This window comes from Sinohyriopsis cumingii, chromosome 16 (assembly GCF_028554795.1).
Source record: "Sinohyriopsis cumingii isolate HCF-2022 chromosome 16, ASM2855479v2, whole genome shotgun sequence".
In the NCBI taxonomy this organism is placed as follows: domain Eukaryota; kingdom Metazoa; phylum Mollusca; class Bivalvia; order Unionida; family Unionidae; genus Sinohyriopsis; species Sinohyriopsis cumingii.
This window is the reverse complement of record NC_142976.1, coordinates 11,839,836-11,866,377: the sequence shown is the minus strand read 5'-3', so window position 1 is coordinate 11,866,377 and position 26,542 is coordinate 11,839,836. Positions and strand designations below refer to the sequence as shown.

Genomic DNA, 26,542 nt, shown 5'->3' with positions numbered 1-26,542 from the left:
ATTTTATCAATTACACCAAACACAGAGATTAAATTTAATGATGATTTAATGTTTATGATCAATGCACCAAGTGTAATGATTAAATTTAATATAAATGATCAAAAATTAACCCAATGTAGAATTAAATTTAATGTAAATGATCAAAAATGAACCCAATGTAGAATTAAATTTAATGTAAATGATCAAAAATGAATCCAGTGTAGAATTAAATTTAATGTAAATGATCAAAAATGAACCCAATGTAGAATTAAATTTAATGTAAATGATCAAAAATGAACCCAGTGTAGCATTAAATTTAATGTAAATGATCAAAATTGAACCCAGTGTAGAATTAAATTTAACGTAAATGATCAAAAATGAACCCAGTGTAGAATTAAATTTAATGTAAATGATCAAAAATGAACCCAGTTTTGAATTAAATTTAATATAAATGATCAAAAATGAACCCAGTGTAGAACTAAATTTAATATAAATGATCAAAAATGAACCCAGTGTAGAACTAAATTTAATGTAAATGATCAAAAATGAACCCAGTTTTGAATTAAATTTAATATAAATGATCAAAATTGAACCCAATGTAGAATTAAATTTAACGTAAATGATCAAAAATGAACCCAGTGTAGAATTAAATTTAATGTAAATGATCAAAAATGAACCCAGTTTTGAATTAAATTTAATATAAATGATCAAAATTGAACCCAATGTAGAATTAAATTTAACGTAAATGATCAAAAATGAACCCAGTGTAGAACTAAATTTAATGTAAATGATCAAAATTGAACCCAGTGTAGAATTTAACGTAAATGATCAAAAATGAACCCAGTGTAGAATTAAATTTAACGTAAATGATCAAAATTGAACCCATTGTAAAATCTGAATGTACAAGACTATGATTCTCAATCATTGCTAGGCTGATCCAGCATTACAATGTATTCTGGGCTGATCTCAACTCAAGTAGAATTGGTGCTAGGCTGATCCCAGCATTAAAGTGTACTCTGGGCTGATCCCAGCTCAAGTAGAATTGGTGCTAGGCTGATCCCAGCATTTAAGTCTATTCTGAGCTGATCCCAGCTTAAGTAGACTAAGTGCTAGGCTGATCCCAGCATTAAAGTGTACTCTGGGCTGATCCCAACTCAAGTAGAATTGGTGCTAGGCTGATCCCAGCATTAAAGTGTACTCTGGGCTGATCCCAACTCAAGTAGAATTGGTGCTAGGCTGATCCCAGCATTAAAGTGTACTCTGGGCTGATCCCAGCTCAAGTAGAATTAGTGCTAGCCCGATCCCAGCATTTAAGTCTATTCTGAGCTGATCCCAGCTTAAGTAGACTAAGTGCTCAGCTGATCCCAGCATACTAGTTTATTCTGGGCTGATCCCATCTTAACTAATTCTATACTAGGCTGATCCCTTCAAAAGATGGTAGTCTTGGTTGATCTCAGATTAGTGGAGTTGAGGTAGACTGATACCAGCATGAAGAAAGTATTCTTATTTTTTTCCTGTTTAAACTGTAAAAGAAATGTATTAAATGGGCATAACCTTTATGTTATTAATATAGCATATGAGCATCCAATTGGAGGGAAAATGCCAAATTGAATTTTATATTAAAATATATCAAATGAGAGCCCCCAAGATCAAATATACCAATGCGCAAATTATATTTAACATTATTAATCAAGTAAAGTCAATGCAGAGATTGAATCTAATTAAAATGATCATGTACACCCAAGGCACAAATTACATTTGACATCTATCCAATGCAGAAAGTAAAATGCTGACCCATTGTTTTTGGACAACAGGAGTTTTGTTATGGTGCATTTTTAAAATGGCTAATTTTTCATTATGGTTTATGGGGAGGGGGTGTTTGTAACTTTGATCATATGGAAGAAATGCATGTTATTCAATAGGACTGTTAAGATTCTTGCAGCTTAAATGTTTAAGTTATACAACTAATTTAATTTTACAGCAGTAACACCTGTTTGGTCTAAAGCGAAGTTTTGTGCATTTGTAACAAGCACACTAGAGAGGTTTTGGACATACTAATGTCAACCAAACTAATGCATGACATCCAAGCAAACCTAACAACTTGCTTACCTCCTACAGCAGAACAACTCGATAACTGCCTGCATTCATTGCTCGACAAACATGCCCCAGCTACCAAGTGCAGAGTATCAATTCAAAAGTATTCTCTATGGTATAGCAGTGTTAGGGACCAGCTGCACACTTCTAAAAGAGACCGCTGTAAAGCTGAGAGGCTTTGGCTTTCCACCAGACTCACTATTATTAAGCAAATCTATGAAGCCGTTAAGAAGATTGTCACAAATATAGTCCATGCAGTGAAATCAGCCCACTACACTACTAAGATCATGGAAAGTTCCAGCTGCAAAGAGCTCTTCGAGATTACTAACAAGCTAATGTCAAGGAACAAATCTACACCACTTCCAACTACCTTCTCTCCAGTCGACCTTCCGGACATGTTTGCAAATTTCTTCTGTGACAAAGTACAAACCATTAGAGATAAGCTTGATACCACAATTTCAGTTGACTCGTCATCACCATACAGATGGGATACAGAATTTGAGCGGCAACCATTAGCAGCATTTGAACCTTTCACTATGGATTTCGTACGTACAATCCTGATGAGGAGTGCACCAAAGTCATGTGAACTTGATCCAATTCCAACATCACTGCTGCTTTTAGATCCAGTATTGCCTTCACTAACTGATGTTATTAATACCTCTCTCTCATCAGGGGAATTCACATCATTTTTCAAAACTGCCATTGTAAGGCCTCTGCTGAAGAACCAACACTAGACCATAACGATTTAAAGAACTACTGCCCAGTTTCTAATCTCCCATTCATATCAGAAATCTTAGAAAAGGTTGTTTTATCCCAGTTTGTGTCTTATCTGAATTCAAACAGTCTTTTTAGCAATGTACAGTCTGCATATCGCTTTTGCCACAGTACTGAAACTACTCTTCTAAAAGTAGTTAATGACATTCTCTCTGCTTTGGATAGCGGAAAGATTACAGTCCTCACCCTCCTTGATTTGTCTGCAGCATTTGACACAATAGACCATGATATATTACTTCACCGTCTCCAGCATGTATTTGGCATTCATGATACAGCCTTACTGTGGTTCAAGTCCTACTTGGTCAACAGGACACAAATTGTGTCTGCAAATGGAATACACTCCAGCCCAGTTGATCTATGTTGTGGTGTTCCACAGGGGTCTGTTCTTGGACCTGTTCTCTTCATTCTATACACTCAGCTGCTCTCAAGTGTCATAGATCATCATCCAGTGTCTCACCAATTGTATGCTGATGACACCCAAATATACAAATCTAGCCACCCAGCTGAAGTTGATGCTACCATCCAAGGTGTAGAGAGGTGCATTTCTGATGTGAAATCATGGATGACATGTAACAAGCTGCAGATGAATGATGATAAAACTGAGGCCAATCTGATCACAACACAAAGACTTTCTCATTCACATCCTTTACCTCAAACAATAAATATCAGCAACACCAACATTAAATTCACACAATCAGTAGGAAACCTAGGTGTTACTCTGGACAGTACTCTCACATTGCACCAACATGTCATGAACATATGCAAGGCTGCATATCTTGAGCTGAGATGCATCAGCTCCATTTGCAAATATCTTTCAATTGATGCCACTAAAACACTTGTGTGTTCATTAGTACTTTCAAGACTGGACTATTGTAACTCAATTCTGTCTGGTTCATCTCAATATCTACTCCAGAAACTTCAAAAAGTTCAAAACACAGCTGCTCGGATCATACTTAGAGTACCACGATCAGAGCACACCTCCCCGCTGCTCTGTACCCTACACTGGCTATCCATTCGATCCAGAATCAAACACAAAATTTGTTCTCTGTGCTACGTTTCATTGACGGGCTCTAGTCCAACATACCTATTTGACCTCACCCATGTGTACACACCAGCAAGATACTTACGCTCCTCTTCTGACAATTGTAGACTCATTATTCCCACTATGAAAACAAAGTCATATGGACAGCGTTCTTTTGCATACAAGGGCCCATCAACGTGGAATGAATTGCCCACTGAACTTAGACACAAAGACACAGTGATACCTTTCAAGAGTGCTCTCAAAACTCACTTATTTCGACTGCAAGAACAAACTTAAAGACCTAATAATGTTTCCTCCCTAAATATTCTCAGCATGTTTTTCTATGTTTTCTAATTTCATGGTGTTTGTTTTTGTAATTGTATCATTATATATGTTATTTTATCTGATAGGTATTCTCGAATGTTGTAAAGCGCTTAGAGCTTCTAAAGATTAGACGCTATTCAAAGTCCTCATTATTATTATTATTATACCTCTCTACTACTTTCATGTACTGTAACTGAAATTTCTTTATATGTGATATTAGAGAAACAACATACCCCAGTACTGCCTTATGCAGACAGATGATTCAAATGGCAGATCTTATTTACTTGAGAAATGAAATTGAAATATTTCTACATGCACTAACTTTAGTAGTTATTAAAATAGGGAAAATGATTTTTGCCAGATTAGACAATACTAACTTTTGAAATGAATAATAAAATATTTAAAAAACTGATAAAGGTTATCAGCTACTTTGTTTTGTTTGTTTGCTCCAATTTATCTCTGAAGTCCACAAGTGAACATGATCAAGCTAATTTCGAATACCACTGGAATTCAGTTGGAACTTCATAGATTTGGACTTGCGATAGAACTTTTTAGACTATTTGGGAATGCATCAGTACCTCAGATAGCTAACTTTCTGCTTTGGCTCTTTGATGAGAAACAGAATCGCTCATAATAAAAGGTGACCATTCCTCGATCTCGGGCATGCTGCATCATTTTGGAAGATACGATATCAAATGAGATCTTTCCAACTTGCTGTCAATTTCAAGTTTGCAGATCTAAAGGCCTTGACTTTGTGCCCAAAGTGGAATCTATCATAGGTACTAACCAGGCTGAATAACACACAGTTTGAACCATTTTTAATGGCTTCATTGATTCACCTATCATATAAGACCTGCTTTCTACTCACATTAGCAATGGCAGTCAGAATCAGCAAGATACATGCATAATCATTTGACCTGAATTATTTGCAATTTCTACATGCTGGGTCATTGGGTCAGTGTCCCTCATGACAGCCCCTGCTTTCAAGGCTCCATTTCATGGGGAATTAGACTTATGTACCGAAATCCCTGTCTACTCATGACACTTCATCTCAAGGTCTTCTGTGGGGAATTAGACTTATGTACCGAAATCCCTGTCTACTCATGACACTTCATCTCAAGGTCTTCTATGGGGAATTAGACTTATGTACCGAAATCCCTGTCTACTCATGACACTTCATCTCAAGGTCTTCTATGGGGAATTAGACTTATGTACCGAAATCCCTGTCTACTCATGACACTTCATCTCATGGTCTTCTATGGGGAATTAGACTTGTGTAACGAAATCCCTGTCTACTCATGACACTTCATCTCATGGTCTTCTATGGGGAATTAGACTTATGTACCAAAATCCCTGTCTACTCATGACACTTCATCTCAAGGTCTTCTATGGGGAATTAGACTTATGTACCGAAATCCCTGTCTACTCATGACACTTCATCTCAAGGTCTTCTATGGGGAATTAGACTTATGTACCGAAATTCCTGTCTGCTCATGACACTTCATCTCAAGGTCTTCTATGGGGAATTAGACTTATGTACCGAAATTCCTGTCTGCTCATGACACTTCATCTCAAGGTCTTCTATGGGGAATTAGACTTATGTACCGAAATCCCTGTCTACTCATGACACTTCATCTCAAGGTCTTCTATGGGGAATTAGACTTGTGTACCGAAATCCCTGTCTACTCATGACACTTCATCTCAAGGTCTTCTATGGGGAATTAGACTTATGTACCGAAATCCCTGTCTACTCATGACACTTCATCTCAAGGTCTTCTATGGGGAATTAGACTTATGTACCGAAATTCCTGTCTACTCATGACACTTCATCTCAAGGTCTTCTATGGGGAATTAGACTTATGTACCGAAATCCCTGTCTACTCATGACACTTCATCTCATGGTCTTCTATGGGGAATTAGACTTATGTACCCAAATTCCTGTCTACTCATGACACTTCATCTCAAGGTCTTCTATGGGGAATTAGACTTATGTACCGAAATCCCTGTCTACTCATGACACTTCATCTCAAGGTCTTCTATGGGGAATTAGACTTATGTACCGAAATCCCTGTCTACTCATGACACTTCATCGCAAGGTCTTCTATGGGACCCAGAGTGAGCTTGGAAGTGATACTTGAAGAGGAATAAGTCAGTGCTTCAAGAGAGATCCTGCCTCGTCTTACCTCTCAGAGAGGGAAAAGACAACTTATCACTACGGGCACATTCCTTCTGAAAAAAATGGGTTATTTGCTCTGCTTATAGAGAAGTAACCCCAGTCAAATGAATTTGCAACACATTTCAGCTTGCAATGTTAGGGCAGTTGCCACAAGAATTGCATCTGAGCAAAACTGTTCCCTAACCTTAGGAACAGAAATCCATTGTCCATATTGCCTGAGTTGGAAATTATTTCTTACGGATGAGCAACTTTCCTAGGTTACTTGTCTGTGAACAAGTAAACTGTAGCCTGTAACTTGAAAGGGCAGCAGTTACCATTTTGTCTAATCAGTGTTTACATAATTGTCATTCATACTAATACCATATGAGTGCATTGTATATTTAGGTAGTGTATTCTGAAATTTATTGATTGTGACTGAAACCAACCATGGATATAACCAATGGAAGCAGACAGTACCAGTTTAGGCAATATCTTTTAATGGCTATATCAGAACTAATTTCATTGGCTGGAGGAGAGAGCTTCCATGAGGATCTGTTGTTTTGAACCAATCGCTTTACTCCTTTAAACCATTATATGCAACTATGATGAATCTTCCTAGGAATGAATCAGGATTGTTTTCTTATAGTTTTATCCAAATGGTGAAAATTTGTATGAAAAGTTAGCAAAATAGGTAAAAACTAAACTTGGCTTTGACAGGGAATACAGTTAAAAGAGAAAATGGGAGTTCAAAGATTCTTGGTTGAAGGAGTTTCTTTGGCTTTAGGCCAACGAAGATCAAATAAAATCGCATCTTATAATATACATAAGAGTACAGGAGTCTGACATTTATTCAGTAAAGTACAACAAAATCTGTGACAACACAAAATAATCTTATCAGTACAATAAGGTTATTTCGTGTTGTCACAGATTTGGTTGTATTTTATTGATAGAACATCAGACTCGTGTGGTAGAAGATACCCATCAATTGCAGACAAAACCAGTGGATTGTTTGTAGAACACGGTTATCACAAGAAAATGACACAATGTTAACACACCAGAAAAGTTGAATTTGCAAGATAAAAAGAGCAGTTATTTGATAGGTTGTGCTTAGCCAAGAAAGTTGACCAAGATTATGAAAATCTCAGACAATTCATATTACTTGAAGTGTTCAAGAATTGTGTCCATAGTGACGTTTAGACTTATCCTGATGAGCATAAGGTTGAAAACTTGGAAAATGTTGCTCATACTGCTGACGAGTATTCCTTAGCTCATAAAGTTTCTTTTGTAAGCACTCAGCATAGACTCATAAGATCACAGTGTCTGCACTGTGGCAGTTCATAGCAATGTCTAGCACTGAGGCATCATGTTGTTGACATGATGTCCCACCCAGTCACATCCCGACACCAGTCCAACCAGTCCTGACACTCTTACGTTAAGTGTTTAGGCTTGAATAAACAGTAACACAAGATTGAAAACAGCAAGCTTTGAAAAATTTAACAAATTATTTATTTTCCTGGAAAAATACTGTAAAAATATTAAAAAAAGAACTTACGTTTTAAGAATCAAATTCAAAAATAATCTAAGAATAATCCACAAATAAAATTTTAGAAGTCCTAATATTGAAATGTTCTAATGATTTCAAGTTTGAGTCCCGACAAAGAATCCAAGAAGGAAGGCAATGACATATGCTGTATCCTGTATAGTGTGGTTGTCTACAGTTCCTTGTAGAAACACAAGAAGTAATCCAGTGTTTGAAAGCCAAATAAAACTTGTAAGAAATGTTTTTGTTCAAGAATTATATATGAGCACAAAAATATTTCCAGAGAAACAAATTAATCTTTTAGAATCTGAAGAAAAATTAACATATAATGCGAAAACTGGCTACAACAGAAGGAAATGACTTGACATCAAGCATTTTTAAACCCAGACTGTGAGTTCTCTCTCTAAGCAGTGGTTTAAAACTTGTATAATGTGTAAAGCAGATGCTCAGATAAGGGTCATGTGATCATGTTTACATATGAAAAATCATGTAGCCCCTGTATGACCTTGATAAGAACCACTCATTTTACTCCTAGAATAAAAGTTGTTTACTTCACTAAAAAACTATTTACAAGCCTAGGGTCACATATTCAATACAGCCTCAATCTCATTCATTATTCCCACAATAAAAGTAAATTAAAAATAACTTGTTCAGGTGGCTGTTACTAATTTCAAATTAAGGTCTGGAACCAGGTCAGCCTTATGTGTTTACTAAAATGAATAGTCAAGTCAAACTATTTTCTGGAAAAGTATCGAGTTTCTAGTAAACAGAACTACATTATTTTGACATATAATGAAATTTAAAAATATATAAAAATTTAAACTTGTAAACATTTAAATCAGGTATAAACTAAATCAAATATACGTAACACTTCCCCCCATAAAGAAAAGAAAAGATTTATATGATAAAGCTTTTTTTTTGCCATAGAATAATTATACATGAGGTTAAAAAGAATTCATATAAATTACACACAGTGTACATGAAATAATACATTGTTATACATAGGGGAAGTGTGTCTGCTATTAAATTTTCTTTTCCCTTAATGTATCTGATGTCAAGATTATATTCCTGTAACAACAAACTCCACCTTTGTAATCTTTGATTTTTATTTTTCATCTTGCCGATGAAAGTAAGGGGGTTGTGGTTACTAAACACAATAATCAAAGAAGGAGCTGAGCTAAGGTAAACTTAAAAATGTTGTAATTCCAATATCAAAGCCAAACATTCCTTTCCGATTCTTGAATAATTTCTTTGGTGCTTATTTAATTTCTTAGAAAAATAGCACAGTGGATGATCAATACCATTTTCATCTTCTTGAATCAAAACTGCTCAACCCCAACATCACTTGTATCAACAGACAATTTAAATGATTGGCTGAAATTTGGAGCTGTAAGAACTGGCGCACTTTTAAGTATGGCTTTCAATTTGTCAAAAGCCTCCTGACATTTTCAGTCCAAAGAAACTTGTTCTTCTTACTCAATAAATTTGTCAGGGGTTCAGCAATTATAGAAAAATTGGAACAAAAGTTTTGATATTATCTGGCCATACCTAAAAATCGCATCAGTTGCTTTTTATTAACAGGCACGGGAAATTCAGAGATAGCCTTGACGTTAACTAGTCCATGTCCCATAATATGTCCTGTAAAAGTTACACTTGCACGGCGAACTCACTTATAGATAAATTAATTGTCAAACATGCATCAGTGAGTCTGTCAAAGAATTTCCAAATCGTTGCTAGATGTTCAGGTGTCGTAGATGCTGACATCACATTATGCAAGGGCAGATCTGATTCTGTGCAGTTTACACTTGGACTGGGCTTAAGCCTTCAAATTATTAGTTAATTTCCCTTAGATTATGATATCATGTAGTTTAACATTAAGACATGAATATCACTTGTTTTTATTCTGTTTGTTTTGGTTGTACTTCATAACCCACTACATGTATTTCAAACATCCAATAATACCCAATTAACCCAGTATTTTTGACAGTTTGAAAAAATTCATCACGATGAGACCATGTATTTTTTTAATTACAAATTATAATGAAAACAAATATCAGGTAGAATACCTCTTTAGAAAAGGTGAAAAATTGGGGATTGATTAGAACCACTATTTTATTGTGCCCGTTGGTCAAATTCTCTTTATCAGTGTTTGAGACGTTGTTTCAAGGTTTTTCTATTTTTATTGACTCTGGCCATATCTAATGGCAGGTTGGTATCATTTGTACACATATGAAAGGTCTTTATGCCAGAATGCTGTCTGCCAAGTTTGATTTAAACTATTCCAGTGTTTTTTTGAAGAAGTTGACAATAGCAAATGTTAACAGATGACAACACATATCAGTATTGGGACCATACTGTAAGATCACTTGGTCTTCAGACAAATATGGCAGATAATAGAACAAGTTGAGAAAGCTTCAAACAACTTTTGTTTTCATAGCCAGTCAGTAGGATTTTATGAAATTTTGACATAAAAGCATTCTACTAGTCCAGATTTCTCTGCCAACTGTTCCTGGATTTGGCTTTTAGTTACATGTCAGCTAGTTGAGTAATCTCCAAAATTCTTTGCCACACCCTTGTTTGGCAGAGATCTCAGAATTGAAGATCATCTAAGAAGCTTGAGAAAAATGTAATTTTGGACCCACAAGTATGAGAATAGAAATTATTTGAATGAAACCCAGTCCATGTCTGACCTGTGTGATGCTTATTGTATGCACCTTTCACCTCAGTAAATGTAAACTGTATGTTAGTGAAACCTTTTTTCTGCTTCAGGCTAATGCCAACCAGAGATCTGGCAGAGCAGGAAGAACTGGACCAGGGTAAGACAGTCTGAAGAATTTTATTGTTTCAGTTTTAGTTGCATCAAGAAAACGGGTTCATATCTACTGTATTACATTTGTGGTAAGCAGGTGGTACACTAGACTCTGTCAGTTACTGGTTACAGATCCATGGCTTGTTTGACATATTATTTTAATTTAAACATTTTCATTCTAACACCAAAATCCTTGAGGTAGTACATACTAAAAATTTACAGTCTGAATTGTACCAGCAAACTAACATATTCATGTAAACATTCAGTATAAACTACACCAGAAAATAAACATATCCTTGTAAACATTCTTATATATATATATATATAAAATTTTCACTTTCCCTGACAACAGGCACTGCTACAGACTGTACACCAACAGGCAGTACAAGGACGAGCTGTTGGTGGCCACTGTTCCAGAAATACAGAGAACCAATCTGGCAAATGTGGTGTTACTGCTAAAATCTCTGGGAGTTCAGGACCTGCTTCAGTTCCATTTCATGGACCCACCTCCTCAGGTAAAAAATGACAAATATCATATATTTGGAAGCAATTTACTGCAGCACTTTTTACATCTGAACTTTGTTCATGTCTGTCTTTGTGCCACTGTGACCATTAATCTGACCAGTTTTCTGTCAGTTTTGTCTGTCACTATTTTCCTTGTAACCAAAACTCCATATACACTGATAGAGGGAGCATGATCACAGAATGAGTTGGTAAAGATTTCAAAGGGCTGTTGTGACTAAATGGTTAGTGTTCCAGACTGATGACCTAAAAGGAATGGGTTCAAATCCTACCATCAGATATCTGCTACTGTGGCATATCTTTGGGCAAGGAACTTTAATCATATTGTCTGTGCACTATATTACAGCTATGTTGCTTTGCTACAAGACTTCAAACCAAATCGAATCCAGGATGAATGCCAGTGGGATTAGGTGGTGGTGATGGTCAAATGTCAGTGAGTGGCATTGACTCCTCATGTAACCTGAACTCAGTCTACACCAGTTGAGCAGTTATGATCATATCTGAGATGATGTTTTACTATAGATGATAATGAGTTTTGGCTCCTGGATGCAGTCATTTTTTGTGATGGGGGTGGAGTAGGGGACAAATATAAAAAATGCAGATATTTGTGGTTGCTTCCAGCTCTACTAACTAGAGTTACTTATCTATGTTTACTACAAATATCTCCAAAAATATTGCTTACAGTTGAAGCAAATGATGTTACATACAGGTACTTTTCAACAGTTTATAAAGTATTAATACACAGAGTTCTCTCCCTGTATTTACTCAGTTTGATCAAATTCCAAAGACACTAAAGTGATTTATACTGTTTCGTATATTTACCCAGCTTGATCAAGCTCCAAAGATACTAAAGTGATTTATGCTGTTTCATTTTCAAGGATCTCTGTGTCCATAAGTGAAGCCGTCTATGTCAACATGTATTAAGCCTCCAGACTCCAGAGTTTTGATGATCTGTTGATTCATTGGAGTCCAGATCACATGAAATAATATTTATAGAAATTAAAATCTGAATAGTCAGTTATGGAGAAAATCTTCAAAATGCAAACTGTTATGCTTTTTGTGGAACATTCTGTGTAAATTAAAATTCCTCTCTCTGGTAAAATTTATTCCAACTGAATTCCTGAAATTTACTGTTAAAATTAAGAAAGAGATTGTCCAAAATTATTGACTGTGTTACCTCCCTTGACATAGACTTTTTTGCCACTTTGTGTGATGTTGTTATAGAACAAGCATGTCAGCTAATATAGAAAGTGTATTGATTGCTTGATCATTTCAATTTCACATGGTGGATTTTTTGCAGTATAGTCGCAAATTGTAATAAAAAACCTGAAATGGGCTGTTTTTCTTTTTTTTTTGGATCCAGAGTTAGTAGAAAGCAATACTTAAGATGATATTTTCTGGTGATGGTGCTAACTGCAAAATAAACAGTTAATAAGGTTTTCATTTGCATTCATTTCCTTAATAGATTTTCATTATACTTGGCATGAATCAATATGAAGCTAAGACAATTCATTCTATGAAATGCTCACTCACCCCTTTTACATAGGTCAAGGTGCCAATAATAGATAATATGCATTAGGGTTTTGGTTTAGGTATTTTTATTTACTTATATTTCCTAAACCCATTGATGGAATTTCTCCATAAATGGGCGAGTTAATATGAAGCTAAGACAGTTTGTTTGGTGACATGCATGCTGGACACTTTTGACCTTGAATTCAAGGCTACAGTCAAAGAAAATGTGTGTTGTTGTTTTCTTTTTTTCATCTTAATTTGCTTATATTTCCTTAGTCGCTGGATGGATTTCCTTCTTATTTAGGATGAATTCTTACATTTCCTATGTTGCTGGATGGATTTCCTTCTTATTTAGGATGAATTCTTACATTTCCTATGTCCCTGGATGGATTTCCTTCTTATTTAGGATGAATTCTTACATTTCCTATGTCCCTGGATGGATTTCCTTCTTATTTAGGATGAATTCTTACATTTCCTATGTCCCTGGATGGATTTCCTTCTTATTTAGGATGAATTCTTACATTTCCTATGTTGCTGGATGGATTTCCTTCTTATTTAGGACGAATTCTTATAAAGAAAAGATAAATTAATGCTCTTACCTCTTTGAACTTGAAAAACAAGGTCACAGGCACAGAATATTTGCATTAAAATTTTCCTGAATGTTTTTTATTTGAATCTTTTTCCTTAACTTCTTGATGGATTTTGTTCAGAATTGCTAAGATCCATTTCTGTGATATCTCTTTAACCTAGCAGTCAAGTCACATTTTAAAGCAATGCTTTAATCTGTATGTCCTTCTTCTGATAATTTTGTAATTAAGAAAGACACAGAAAATATGGATCTACCAATATACTTTTCAAACCAAAATGTATTATTAAAAGATTTCCTATTTGCTTATCGGCCTTACTGTTTATTCTTATTTTGTTTCATGCATATTGCTAGTGACCAGATCATCACAAATCATTGTATATGTTTGATTTGGATTTTTTAACATAGCTTTAACCACTAGGCCACCAGAGCGGTCACAAATCATTACAAACGATGAAGAAAATAATTAGATATATCATTTAAAATTTCTCAAGGAAAATGAGACAGTAAACAAATGAGAGAGAGGAAGAACATTATTTAAAAATAAGTCATCCATTTCAAAGGGTACTGATATTATAATCACAAACACATATCATCTTATTTATGATGGAGAAAGAATATTAGCAAATTTGAAATGTGAAACATTTTGGAAGGGGGGGGGGCTGGATTGCACATGTCCCAGTTCAAAGAACTCCAGTTTATTTTGGAAGAGTACAGTTAAGAATCACGAGTATTTGTTCTTTCAGTGTGGTTTATATAATATAAAAGTTAGAAGATAGCAAAGGTCATGCTTTATTTGAATGCACACTATCTTCATAGTTCTTCCTAATAATTGTAATCATTTGTTTTCCTTTTTCTCTATGACCATATAGACCATAAATATGGCATTAGTCATTTGAATTTCTCAAATTTACACAAGATTTCACATTCTATTGCATATTCCCCACACTGTAATGTCTGTTAGCGAGTTCTTTGTTCTAATGATGCTTCACACGGGGAGGTAATACTGACACCAACTTTTATGAAGGTCATACTTTTAAACATAATTATTTATGAGCAATGGCATACTAAGAATGAACTTGGGGGTTGTCAGGTTCTGAAGATTCAAAAAATAAGTTTAAACAGAAAACTCCTTGTTTAACCTTTAAACATTAGCTGTGATATTCCATTAGCAATGTATGTAAGCTTGCAAGGAGATTCCCATATGTCAGGGCTTCTTTAGATAAGAAACTTGGAGTGTTCTGAAATTGTGCAGACAAAAAGTGGGGCACTGGTCCTGCAAATCTGAAAATTTTGTGATTCTAGCTTGATTCTTGTTCAGGTTTTCCTCTGTGTTGTGTATTGTGACTTTTTTACAGTTGAGATTAAAATTTTCTGCCACTTGGTAGATGTCAGGTTGATGTTTTGGGTTAGTAAGAGCCATACATTTTATATAGCTATTGTGATTTTGGCAGTTGTTGACACTTTTCACTGAAACGCAGAAGCCATATAGTAATTACCTCATCCATCTGTCGACTGCTTATCTGTCTGTCCATTTGTCTGTTCATCTATTCATACTTCTTGTAACCACCTTAGCTATCCCCTATACAATGATTGTAAGTCATTTGATAAGTGAATTGCCTATTACATGTGGATGTTCCTTGTAAATGTTTTATCTTTTGTTAGATTTTGAAGTTAATTGCTCTTCCATCAGTTTTGAATCTGTCCTAAAGCAGATCCTATAACTAATGTAGCACAGTAACATATTCTGATGCAATTGTCACTTGTCTCCTAGACCTAGACATGCCATTTATGGATTTTGCCTTGTCACTTCCATTCTAGAATTCAATGGCCCTTTATAATTATCTTTGTATCTTATGCAGTTTGTGTCTAACTGGCATTGCTGTAGGACCATTCAACATATTATAAAGAAGTTTTGCATGAATATTAATAATCTTGCATGTGCTTTTATGAAGTTGTATTTTATAGCAGTTCTTGCTCCCAGATTATTTATTGCCCTTTCATTGATTTCAGCAGCATAACTCCACTAAGCATTAAAGGATTTCAGACATATTATGCAGACAGCTTTTATTAAGGAGTCCATAATTTGTTAAGTTTTCAGCATTTCACAACATAATTTTTTAGGAATTATGGCTTCCTGATTGCTTGTCTAAATGACTTTTTTGGTTTCCACAAGATAACTTCCTTAAAATATTTTAGATTTCAATCAGATTTGGCATCAATCACATTCTGATTGATGAGACCTTGAATGAATTCAATTTCCAGTATTTCATGATATCATTATAGAAGTTATGGCCCTTGATTGGTTGTTCTTCTGGCCTTTTTCTGCAGCAGTAACTTTTCAAAGCTATGTTCGGATTTCACATACCACATCATTGTTTGTAGGAGTTATGGCCCTTGAGTGCCCGTCCTTCTTACTCTGGTTTCCAAACCATAGCTTTACTAAACTTTGTTGGATTTCATGCATCTTTATATTGATGAGACCTTGACCAGGTTTTAGTTTCCAGCATTCCATAAGAATGTTTATAGAAGTTATGTCCCCTGAGTGCCTGTACTTCTTACTCTGGTCTCCACAGCCTTTATATTGGATTTAAACAAATTCTTCCAGCATTTTTATACTGAGTTTGGTGTTACTTAACTGTTTTCTTACATTATAATTATTTCTCAGTGCACACAGGTAGCAGAAAAAGATCATAAATATTGGCATAATGCACTATTGCTATGGTAATAGATATGTTTGTATTACTGTTATATTACTTTAATAAAATCATTCTAAAATAAAAAAACATTCATCACATTTTAAAAACTAAATGATTGAAATAATTTGTAAAACAATGAGTTATACTTTTAGTTTAAATTATTTTAACTAGACAAATAAGTAGTAATTATTATTAGTTAAAAATATGTAATACATGGATACTTTTTTCCTCATGCCTATCTGTCAATCTGTCCATTCTTCCTTGCAACACAATCTCAGCACAACTAGTCGCACATTTTTAGTTCATTTGGCCATCAAGCCTATGGAGCTTATGGTATGAGCATATGTCTGTCATACATCTGTCCATCATCAGTTGCTTGTTACCTCATTGAAGTCTATATTTTGGATCCAATTTCAATTAAACTTGGAATATCTGTTTATATCATCAAAATCTCAGATGATCAATTCATATCAGAGAGGTGATCTTGTGCCTGATTGGTTAGGGGCCCCTGAGTGGCAACAACAACAACCTGATTGGTTAAACTTGTTACCATTCTGTAGGCTGTGTTTCTCGTCCAATTTGTATCAGACCTGGAATAGATACTTATATCATTAAGATCTTAAACAATATCGATAATTACTGAGATCCATGCATAGTATGAGGTGGTCTTGAAACAGTTTTGTTACCTGTTGGGAAACCATACTTCTGGTCTGATTTTTGTCAAAGTTGCAATATGGTTTTATATCATCAAGATATTGAATAGATTCAGTAATGGGTGAGATACATGCATAATAATGAGATAATCTTGCATCTGGTTGACTGAGCATGTTACCACTCTGGAAGCCATATTTCTGATCTGATTTTGCATTTAACATGAGATATGTTACATCTATAAATTCAGTAATGAAGGAGATCTAACCAAATTAATGAATTAATCTTTCAACTGATTGGCTTTGTTTGTTATCACTCTCAATGATTATAGACTCCTTATCAGATATAGAAAGAAAAGAGTATGTTGGTTAATATTTTCAGTATCATACATTTATTGATATCAGATATAGAAAGAAAAGAGTATGTTAGTTAATATTTTCAGTATAATACATTTATTGATATCAGATTAGTTTTCTGCATCTGCATGGCCAGTTTATGGCAGGTTGTAAATCAAGAGTTTGCTCTCTTATTAATTTTTAGCTCACTGGTCATAAGAACTTATGCTTTAGCTGTCATCCAGCATCCATTCGACATTTTTTGTATTACCGCTTGTTTTAAACTACATGGAGTATTGCAGCAAAACTTTATGAATCCCAAGATCTAGTTGGTTCTAAATGAAAGTCAGACATATAATAGGGTCATCATGACAGCCAACTCCTTCTGAATTGGGGTTTTTCTAAAACATTTTTTTTGATGTCTATGTGCTCTTCAATAAAAATGGTGCCACTCAGACATCCATACAGCTACCATGCTGTCCATCTTGAAAATCTTATCACTGCTGAATGGAAGTTAGTACCTGCATGCATTTTCAACAAAAGACTTAAGATATCTATTGGTACTAATTGCTATTGGTGTCAATCTGATATTGCCACCAAATTTTGTTATTGCTGCTTCTCCTAAATTGTGGCCTAGTGGTTGGAGTGTCTGCCTCAAATGCGGGAGGTCGTGTGTTCAATCCCTGGCCAAGTCATACAAAAGACTTATAAAATGGTACTAACAGCTGCCTCACTTGGAGCTCAGCATTAAGAGGTTAGTGTTTGGACTGTTAGACCTGGTTTCAGGATAATGTGACTGGGTGGGACATCATGCTGCATGTCTGTGGCATGATGCCCCAGTGCTAGATATCACCATAAACTGCCACACTGCAGACATCATAGTGATATGACTGAAAAATTGTTAAAGCTACGTTAAAAATCCAAATTACACACACTCACACATGCTTCTCCAGAATCGATGGCCATATGTACATTGGGTTTTCAACAAAAGACTTCTTATCTTGTTTTGTTGGTTCTAAATGAAAATGAGATTGATCTGACATACAGTAAGGCTGGCATAGTTCCATATCTTAAAAGTCTTGCAGTTTTTTTAATATCTAGTTTGTATCAAACAAAAAACTTGCCATCCAATATGGCGCACTTGCTGGCCATCTTGAAAATATTGTTGTTTTGAGTGGGTAGTTATAGTTACTTGGGGTTTTCACCAGAAGTACTTCTTCTGATGTTAATTGTTCCTAAATAAACATTATGCCAATTGGAACTCCAATATGGCCACCATGGTAACCATCATTAAAAGTTTGCTATGACATGGAGTGTTCATTAAAAGGCTTTATATGACATACTGCTCTCACTTGTTATAACACACTGGTAGGGATCCATTACCGCTGACTGTATAATACAGAAACCATGGTATTGCAGGAATTGTTTAAAAAAATATGTTTTTTTGCAAAGAAAATAAATATAAAATACTAACTTTCAGTGTTTTCTTTTAACGCTTGTGTTCTACATTGGTATGATGTTGGAGTCCATAGTTTTACTGCATTATATCTGAAATAATTTTATAAGGAGGCACATTATGATAGGTTAGTGCTATATTAAAATGGTGCTGAACAGACTTCCAACATGATGGTCTTGGAGGCCAATTTAAAAACCTTGTTTAGCTAATTCTGCTGAATGGATAGTCATAGTGACATGGAGGTTTTGCTAAAAGACTTCTTACACAGTGTAGTTGGTCCTAAATAAGAATGGTGCCAATCAGACATCCAGTATGGCCACCTTGGTAGCCATCTTGAAAGTCAGAACAGATAGCAATATTAACATGGCAATTCACTACAAGACTTTTCTTATGATATCTAGTTGGTTCTAAAATGGTCCTGATGAGACCTTTGTACCAGATATTTCTCCAAGTGAATGCCTCCATATTTTTACTTTTTGAAAGCTACTTCTGCACAACATCTGCATAATAGAACCTCCAAAATGACTCTTGATAGTCATCCTGAAATTCTCTAAATCCTTGTTATCACTAGTCAGCTTGCATCACATTGACATTAGCTGAAACACTTACTGCAGTATTTAATTGGTTTTAAATGAAGATGGTACAGACCTGACTACCAACAGATCCGCACTTTTGTGAGTAAGTTTTGAAAACCAGATGTAATTGACCTTGGAATCCTGTCAGAGTTCATTGCTTATAATTTTTACTTCTTTGAGCTTGTGAATATGTTGACTTGCATGCATAAATTCTGACCCAACTTTGTATTTAGCTGTATTCCAGTGAACAAGTTGATGGTCAGCACTTTGACATTGATATTAAGTTTTTAGCTGTATTGGCTTGTAACATGATAAAACAAACATATATGAATAGATTTTTTCCATATAATCCAGTAGGCCATTAGTCACTTAATGGGACTTTGTTATCATTTAACTGATTTTATGGATATGTATTTAGAATACCTTGAATGGTACTTAAATAACTCCAAATAAAATATTACTTGTACAGGGAAATCTTGCTATATAACACAATGGTTGGGGTCCATGGTGCCATCATATTACATAACCATGCAATATCTAAACAAGTCAGTGAACTGAATAAACTGTAGCATGTAGACTGTACAAAATTAGGGTGCACAGTGATGCAGTTACTCACTTGAATGATACATGTTAAGTTAGAAATACATAAAACATGGTGATTGCATGACTACTTTTTTTAAAGAGAATCCACAAGTTTATGACTATTTCTACACTTCTTGGAGGAATACTTGGAAACTTTGTATGCAGACATTCATCCCAAGGACAAGTTGGTCCTAAACTGAAATGGTCAGATATATAATATCATCATTTTAGTGGCCATTTGGAATTTCCTGTTGTAGCTTGTCCTTCTACATGGATGGTTTGGATTAGTTTTGTGGGGTATCTAGTAATCCTTATGCTGTCAGCACATGATAGACTATACACAGCAACCAGTATATTTCATGGAGTAAGAACCAGGAATAATCACTGACCCAATGGAAGCTACTGGCGAGCTTTGTCACATATCCATGATGGCTAAGCCAAGACTTGAATACATGTGAGGTGAGATGTGGATGATCTATAAAGGTGAGCACCTTAGACCACTTGGCCACCTAGTGGCCCCTATGCATGTAATGTCACATCAACATGGGTTTTTTGCTAAATGTCCAGCTGGTCCTAAATGGGACAACCATGATGGCTTTCAATTGCCATCTTGAAAAGCATGTTCTTGCTATTCCTCCTGAATGGATGGTCATATCAACATGGGATTTTCACTCAAAGACTTCCAATGATGCCTAGTTGGACCAAAATGAAAATTGGTGCCAATCTGACCACCAGTATGTCCATCTTAAAAACATTGTTCTCACTTACCCCAAGATTAATGATTATTTTCCCCAAAAGACTTCTTGTGTTTTCTAGTTAGACCTTAATGAAATGGTGCTGATATGGCTTCATATATTGCCTCCATGGTAGCCATCTTGAAAATATTGTTATCACTACTCTTCTTTAAAAGAAATTCATATTGACATGGAGTTTCACCAGAAGACGTTTTATGATATATAGTTGGTCCAAATTAATGGGTTGCCAATCTGACCTCCAATATGGCCACTATGGTGGTCATTATGAAAATCTAGTTTATGGGATTGTCATAAAAAACCTCATATAATGTTTGCTTGGTTCTAAAAGATCTGACATCCAGTATGACTACCACAGCAGTGTTTTGAAAACCTTGATATCACTACTCATCTTGAATTGGTTGTCATATTCACCTGGGGTTTTCACCACAAGTTATGTGATTTTTTTTTTCCAAAATGAAGACTAAACTATATTGGAAATGATTTCAGCTCTCAGCACTTAAGAAGAAGAAATATTCTTTTCTTCAATTCCTGAAAACTCTTTTTTGGCCAGTGGAGTCTTAGTCCATTTTTGTCCTGTAGAATCATAGTCTCTTTTTGGCCAGTAGAGTCATAGTCTCTTTTTGGCCAGTAGACTCTTAGTCTCTCTGATTCCTGAAAACTCTTTTGGCCAGTAGAGTCTGTCTTTTTCAATTCCTGAAAACTCTATTTGACCAGTAGAGTCTTAGTCTCTTCAATTCCTGAAAACTCCATTTGGCAAGTAGAGTCTTAGTCTTCTTCAATTCCTGAAAACTCTATTTGGCCATTAGTTTCAGTCTCTTCAATTCCTGAAAACTCTATTTGGCCAGTAGAGTCTTAGTTTCTTTTTGGCCAGTAGAGTCCTAGTCTCTTCAATTCCTGAAAACTCTTTTTGGCCAGTAAAGTATTAGTCTTCTTCAATTCCTGAAAACTATTCAGCCAGTAGAGTCTTAGTCTCTTCAATTCCTGAAAACTCTATTTGGCCAGTAGAGTCTTAGTTTCTTTTTGGCCAGTAGAGTCTTAGTCTCTTTTTGGCCAGTAGAGTCTTAGTCTCTTCAATTCCTGAAAACTCTTTTTGAACAGTAGATTCTTAGTCTTCTTCAATTCCTGAAAACTCCTTTTGGCCAGTAGAGTCTTAGTCTCTTTTTGGCCAGTAGAGACTTAGTCTTCTTCAGTTCCTGAAAACCCCTTTTGACCAGTAGAGTCTTAGTCTCATTTTGACAAGTAGAGTCTTAGTCTCTTCAATTCCTGAAAACTCTATTTGACCAGTAGAGTCTTAGTCTCTTAAATTCCTGAAAACTCTATTTGGCCAGCAGAGTCTTAGCCTTCTTCAATTCCTGAAAACTCTATTTGACCAGTAGAGTCTTAGTCTCTTCAATTCCTGAAAACTCCATTTGGCAAGTAGAGTCTTAGTCATCTTCAATTCCTGAAAACTTCTTTTGGCCAGTAGTCTTAGTCTCTTCAGCTTTTTACCTGTTAATTTATTTAGCTGCAATTAGAATTCTATCCAATTCCCACAATGACAGTTAGCATGTGTACCATATGTACTTGCATATAAGTCAAGTCAAACTGAAAACAACAAAGATCCAGATCTGCTGTAGCATAATGCACTTTCAGTTCAGGGTCAATATTGTTAGAGTCTTAGTCTCTTCAATTCCTGAAAACTTCTTTTGGCCAGTAGAGTCTTAGTCTTTTTTTGGCCCGTAGTCTTAGCCTCTTTTTGACCAGTAGAGTCTTAGTCTCTTTTTGGCCAGTGGAGACTTAGTCTTCTTCAATTCCTGAAAACTCCTTTTGACCAGTAGAGTCTTAGTCTCTTTTTGACAAGTAGAGTCATAGTCTCTTCAATTCCTGAAAATTCTTTTTGACCAGTAGAGTCTTAGTCTCTTCAATTCCTGAAAACTCCTTTTGGCCAGTAGAGTCTTAGTCTCTTCAATTCCTGAAAACTTCTTTTGGCCAGTAGAGTCTTAGTCTCTTCAATTCCTGAAAACTTCTTTTGGCCAGTAGAGTCTTAGTCTTTTTTTGGCCCGTAGTCTTAGTCTCTTTTTGACCAGTAGAGTCTTAGTCTCTTTTTGGCCAGTGGAGACTTAGTCTTCTTCAATTCCTAAAAACTCCTTTTGACCAGTAGAGTCTTAGTCTCTTTTTGACAAGTAGAGTCATAGTCTCTTCAATTCCTGAAAACTCTTTTTGACCAGTAGAGTCTTAGTCTCTTCAATTCCTGAAAACTCCTTTTGGCCAGTGGAGACTTAGTCTTCTTCAATTCCTAAAAACTCCTTTTGACCAGTAGAGTCTTAGTCTCATTTTGACAAGTAGAGTCTTAGTCTCTTCATTTCCTGAAAACTCTATTTGGCCAGTAGAGTCTTAGTCTCTTCATTTCCTGAAAACTCTATTTGGCCAGTAGAGTCTTAGTCTCTTTAATTCCTGAAAACTTCTTTTGGTCAGTAGAGTCTTAGTCTCTTCAGCTTTTTATCTGTTAATTTATTTAGCTGCAATTATAATTCTGTCATTCTATGGATTTGCATGATAGTTGATTGAACAAGATTAATTTGTCAATAGTTTGCCCAGGATTGAACATTTGTATACAGTGCATTGAAAACAAACACAGTGGAGAATTATAAACTTTATTATTGATAATTCATTGCAAATTAGATTAACAATTATCACCTTTTTTAACTTCTGACATCTTTCTTAAAATGGCATACAGCAAATTCCAGTTACATCTTATGGACAGTTCTTCAGTATTAGAAACTTGTAACATGTAATCAGTAAAAGCAAAACAATCATATTTCTTCAAGAATAGAATACATGTCACCAGATAAACAAAAAATAACCCTTATTTGTGTGGCAATAAAACGTCGTACTAATTTAAAATCATTTGGAGAAGTTTTTGTGGAGGTTAAACATCCAGGAGCCATATCATGACCATGTTATATCTGAATTCATGTTATAACAAATCATGTTATATCTGAGTTCATGTTATAACAAATCATGTTATATCTGAGTTCATGTTATAACAAATGTTACATCTGAATTCATGTTATAACAAATCATGTTATAGCAGAGTTTCTTATATATTAAACTTTACATGTGGTTATATTTTGACATTGTGAGCAACAAGGTCATTAATTTTCTGTTAGTGATAGGTTGTAGGTCAAAAAACCATGACAAATAATTATGTACTGCACTCACAGGTATCTTGTGAACATGTTAACTCAAATGCAAGAAAATAGCAAATTTGGTATGTTGGAATTTCTCAAATTTATAAGATGGTTTTGGTACTCAGCAGTTAAAATGATGAAATGGACATGGATTCCTGGAAATTTTTCAGCCAGAAGAGGTAATTACCTCACTGAAGTATAACAAATTCTCTTTATATTTGCAAATTTTGTGATTTTTTTATGTTTGGTCTTTGTTCACATATTCCATGAAACCTTTTGTTCCAAATTCTGCTATTATTAGGACTGAATTGAAGGCAGTGAGCACATTGGCTGATATGGCAGTGCTATTATTAGGACTGATTTGAAGGCAGTGAGTACATTGACTGATATGGCAGTACTATTATTAGGACTGATTTGAAGGCAGTGAGCACATTGGCTGATATGGCAGTGCTATTATTAGGACTGATTTGAAGGCAGTGAGCACATTGGCTGATATGGCAGTGCTATTATTAGGACTGATCTGAAGGCAGTGAGCACATTGGCTGATATGGCAGTGCTATTATTAGGACTGATTTGAAGGCAGTGAGCGCATTGGCTGATATGGCAGTGCTATTATTAGGACTGATTTGAAGGCAGTGAGCACATTGGCTGATATGGCAGTGCTATTATTAGGACTGATTTGAAAGCAGTGAGCACATTGGCTGATATGGCAGTGCAAAAGTTTGTATGTCATATATATTGACAAGATGCCAATAATGGATTTGATGCAACTATCAGAAACTCCTCCATGTTTCTTAATATGGGGTTTTCTTTTCTTTCTGTTGTTGTTGTTGTTGTTGTGGGGTTTAACGCCATTTTTCAGCACGATAGGCTATACATGGCGGCCAGTATTAATGGTGGAGGAAGAACCTGGAAAACCCCGGAAAGAACCACTGACCCACGAGAAGCTACTGGCAATCTTTCTCACATGCCCACAAAGGTTGAATCTTAGACTCGAACTGCCGCAGACAGAGGTGAGATGGCAGTGATCCGTAACGAAGATTTTCTTTCTGTTGTATCTGTAAACAGTTAAAAAATATGAAGTAGTTATGCATTAAGTCAAAAATCAGCATTAAGAAATACAGTGAAAAGGTCAATTTTATGATTTTGGTTATATAAAAAGACATTGTTAGATATGATATTTTTTATGTTTCTTTTGTAGTGGACATATTTCACATGTTCTCAGTCCTTTTTGATTTGTTCATGAGTAATTCCCAGTGCATACAAAATATCACAAAATTCTGATACATTTACTACAACCCTATGTTTGATTTTTGACATTCACAGAGAATTCCTTTTAATTTCAGATATTTTCTTTAAAAAATATTATGGTCTCTGATTGTCCATTCTCATAAATTTGCTTTGCACCACATAACTTTTCTTGGGAATGTTGAATCTCAGCCAAAAGATCATGAACCTTTATAATTATGATACCTTGAATGAGATGGTATTCTGGCTTCCATTTCATCGTTTTAAAAAGTTATGGCCCTTGAATGAGATGGCATTCCAGCTTCCATGTCATCATTTTAAAAAGTTATGGCCCTTGAATGAGATGGTATTCCAGCTTCCATGTCATCATTTTAAAAAGTTATGGCCCTTGAATGAGATGGTATTCCAGCTTCCATGTCATCGTTTCAAAAAGTTATGGCCCTTGAATGAGATGGTATTCCAGCTTCCATGTCATCATTTTAAAAAGTTATGGCCCTTGAATGAGATGGTATTCCAGCTTCCATGTCATCGTTTCAAAAAGTTATGGCCCTTGAATGATATGGTATTCCGGCTTCCATGTCATCATTTTAAAAAGTTATGGCCCTTGAACGAGATGGTATTCCAGCTTCCATGTCATAGTTTTAAAAAGTTATGGCCCTTGAATGAGATGGTATTCCAGCTTCCATGTCATCATTTTAAAAAGTTATGGCCCTTGAATGAGATGGTATTCTGGCTTCCATGTCATCATTTTGAAAAGTAATGGCCCTTGAATGCCCATCTTCTTTAAACTGTCAGAAAGAGCAAAGACAAGTAGCTTTGTTTCAGATTTCTTGCTTTTTTGCTTTGTCTTTGAGATATAAAAAGCTGCTTTGCATCATGCACTGGAAATTTCTTTGTTATTAACTAATTGTTATATAAAATGCCTTCTTTCTTTTAAGCAATAAGTTCTTTGATAAGTGTAGTTTATACTTATATGAGGTAATATTCCTACCAAATTAATGTGTGATACATAATAACATAGTAGATTAAAACATTTATACAAGTAAATGGGGGCCCCAAGTGGCCAAGTGGCCTGATGTGCTCTCCGTTATGGATTACTGCCATCTCACCACTGTCTGCGTGGGTTCGAGTCTCGGATTCGGCAAATGTGGGTATGTGAGAAAGCTTGCCAGTAGCTTCTCGTGGGTCGTTGGTTCTTTCTGGGGTTTTCCCGGGTTCATCCTCCACCATTAATACTGGCTGCAATATATAGCCTATCGTGTGCTGAAAAATGGTGTTAAACCCCACAACAGCAACATCAACAACAACAACAACAAATAAATGCTTTTATTGCATTCTTTAGATTCAAGTTAGGTTGTGTTAAAATTATGAAAACTTCATACAGTATTGTCAATCCTTTTCAGGACAACATTCTGAATTCTATGTACCAGTTATGGACCTTGGGAGCCTTTGACAACACAGGAGCCCTGACCCCTTTAGGAAGAAAAATGGTGGAATTTCCCTTGGATCCAGCCCTATCCAAAATGTTGATTGTTTCCCTTGAAATGGGCTGCAGTGCCGAGACTTTGGTAAATATGATAACAACAAATTGTGATGCTCAATACTTTCATAGCTTCTTAACTTAAGCATGCACTCATATTGAACTATTTGCTGTGAGGGTATCTGTTTTTATGGAGTTTGCATCAATTGCCCCAAACACTCATATTGAACTATTTGCTGTGAGGGTATCTGTTTTTATGGAGTTTGCATCAGTTG

The 26,542-nt window shown here is 35.4% G+C and overlaps 1 protein-coding gene across 1 annotated transcript in view; it reads left to right on the top strand.

The window, feature by feature from the left end:
* Window positions 1-26,542, top strand: part of LOC149779947 (pre-mRNA-splicing factor ATP-dependent RNA helicase PRP16-like) — a 180,314-nt gene that overhangs the window by 68,946 nt on the left and 84,826 nt on the right. The window contains exons 17-19 of the mRNA XM_089936642.1: window positions 10,657-10,703; window positions 11,049-11,211; window positions 26,191-26,355. Coding sequence (XP_089792768.1) covers window positions 10,657-10,703; window positions 11,049-11,211; window positions 26,191-26,355 — 375 coding nt within the window. The remainder of the gene's footprint in view (window positions 1-10,656; window positions 10,704-11,048; window positions 11,212-26,190; window positions 26,356-26,542) is intronic.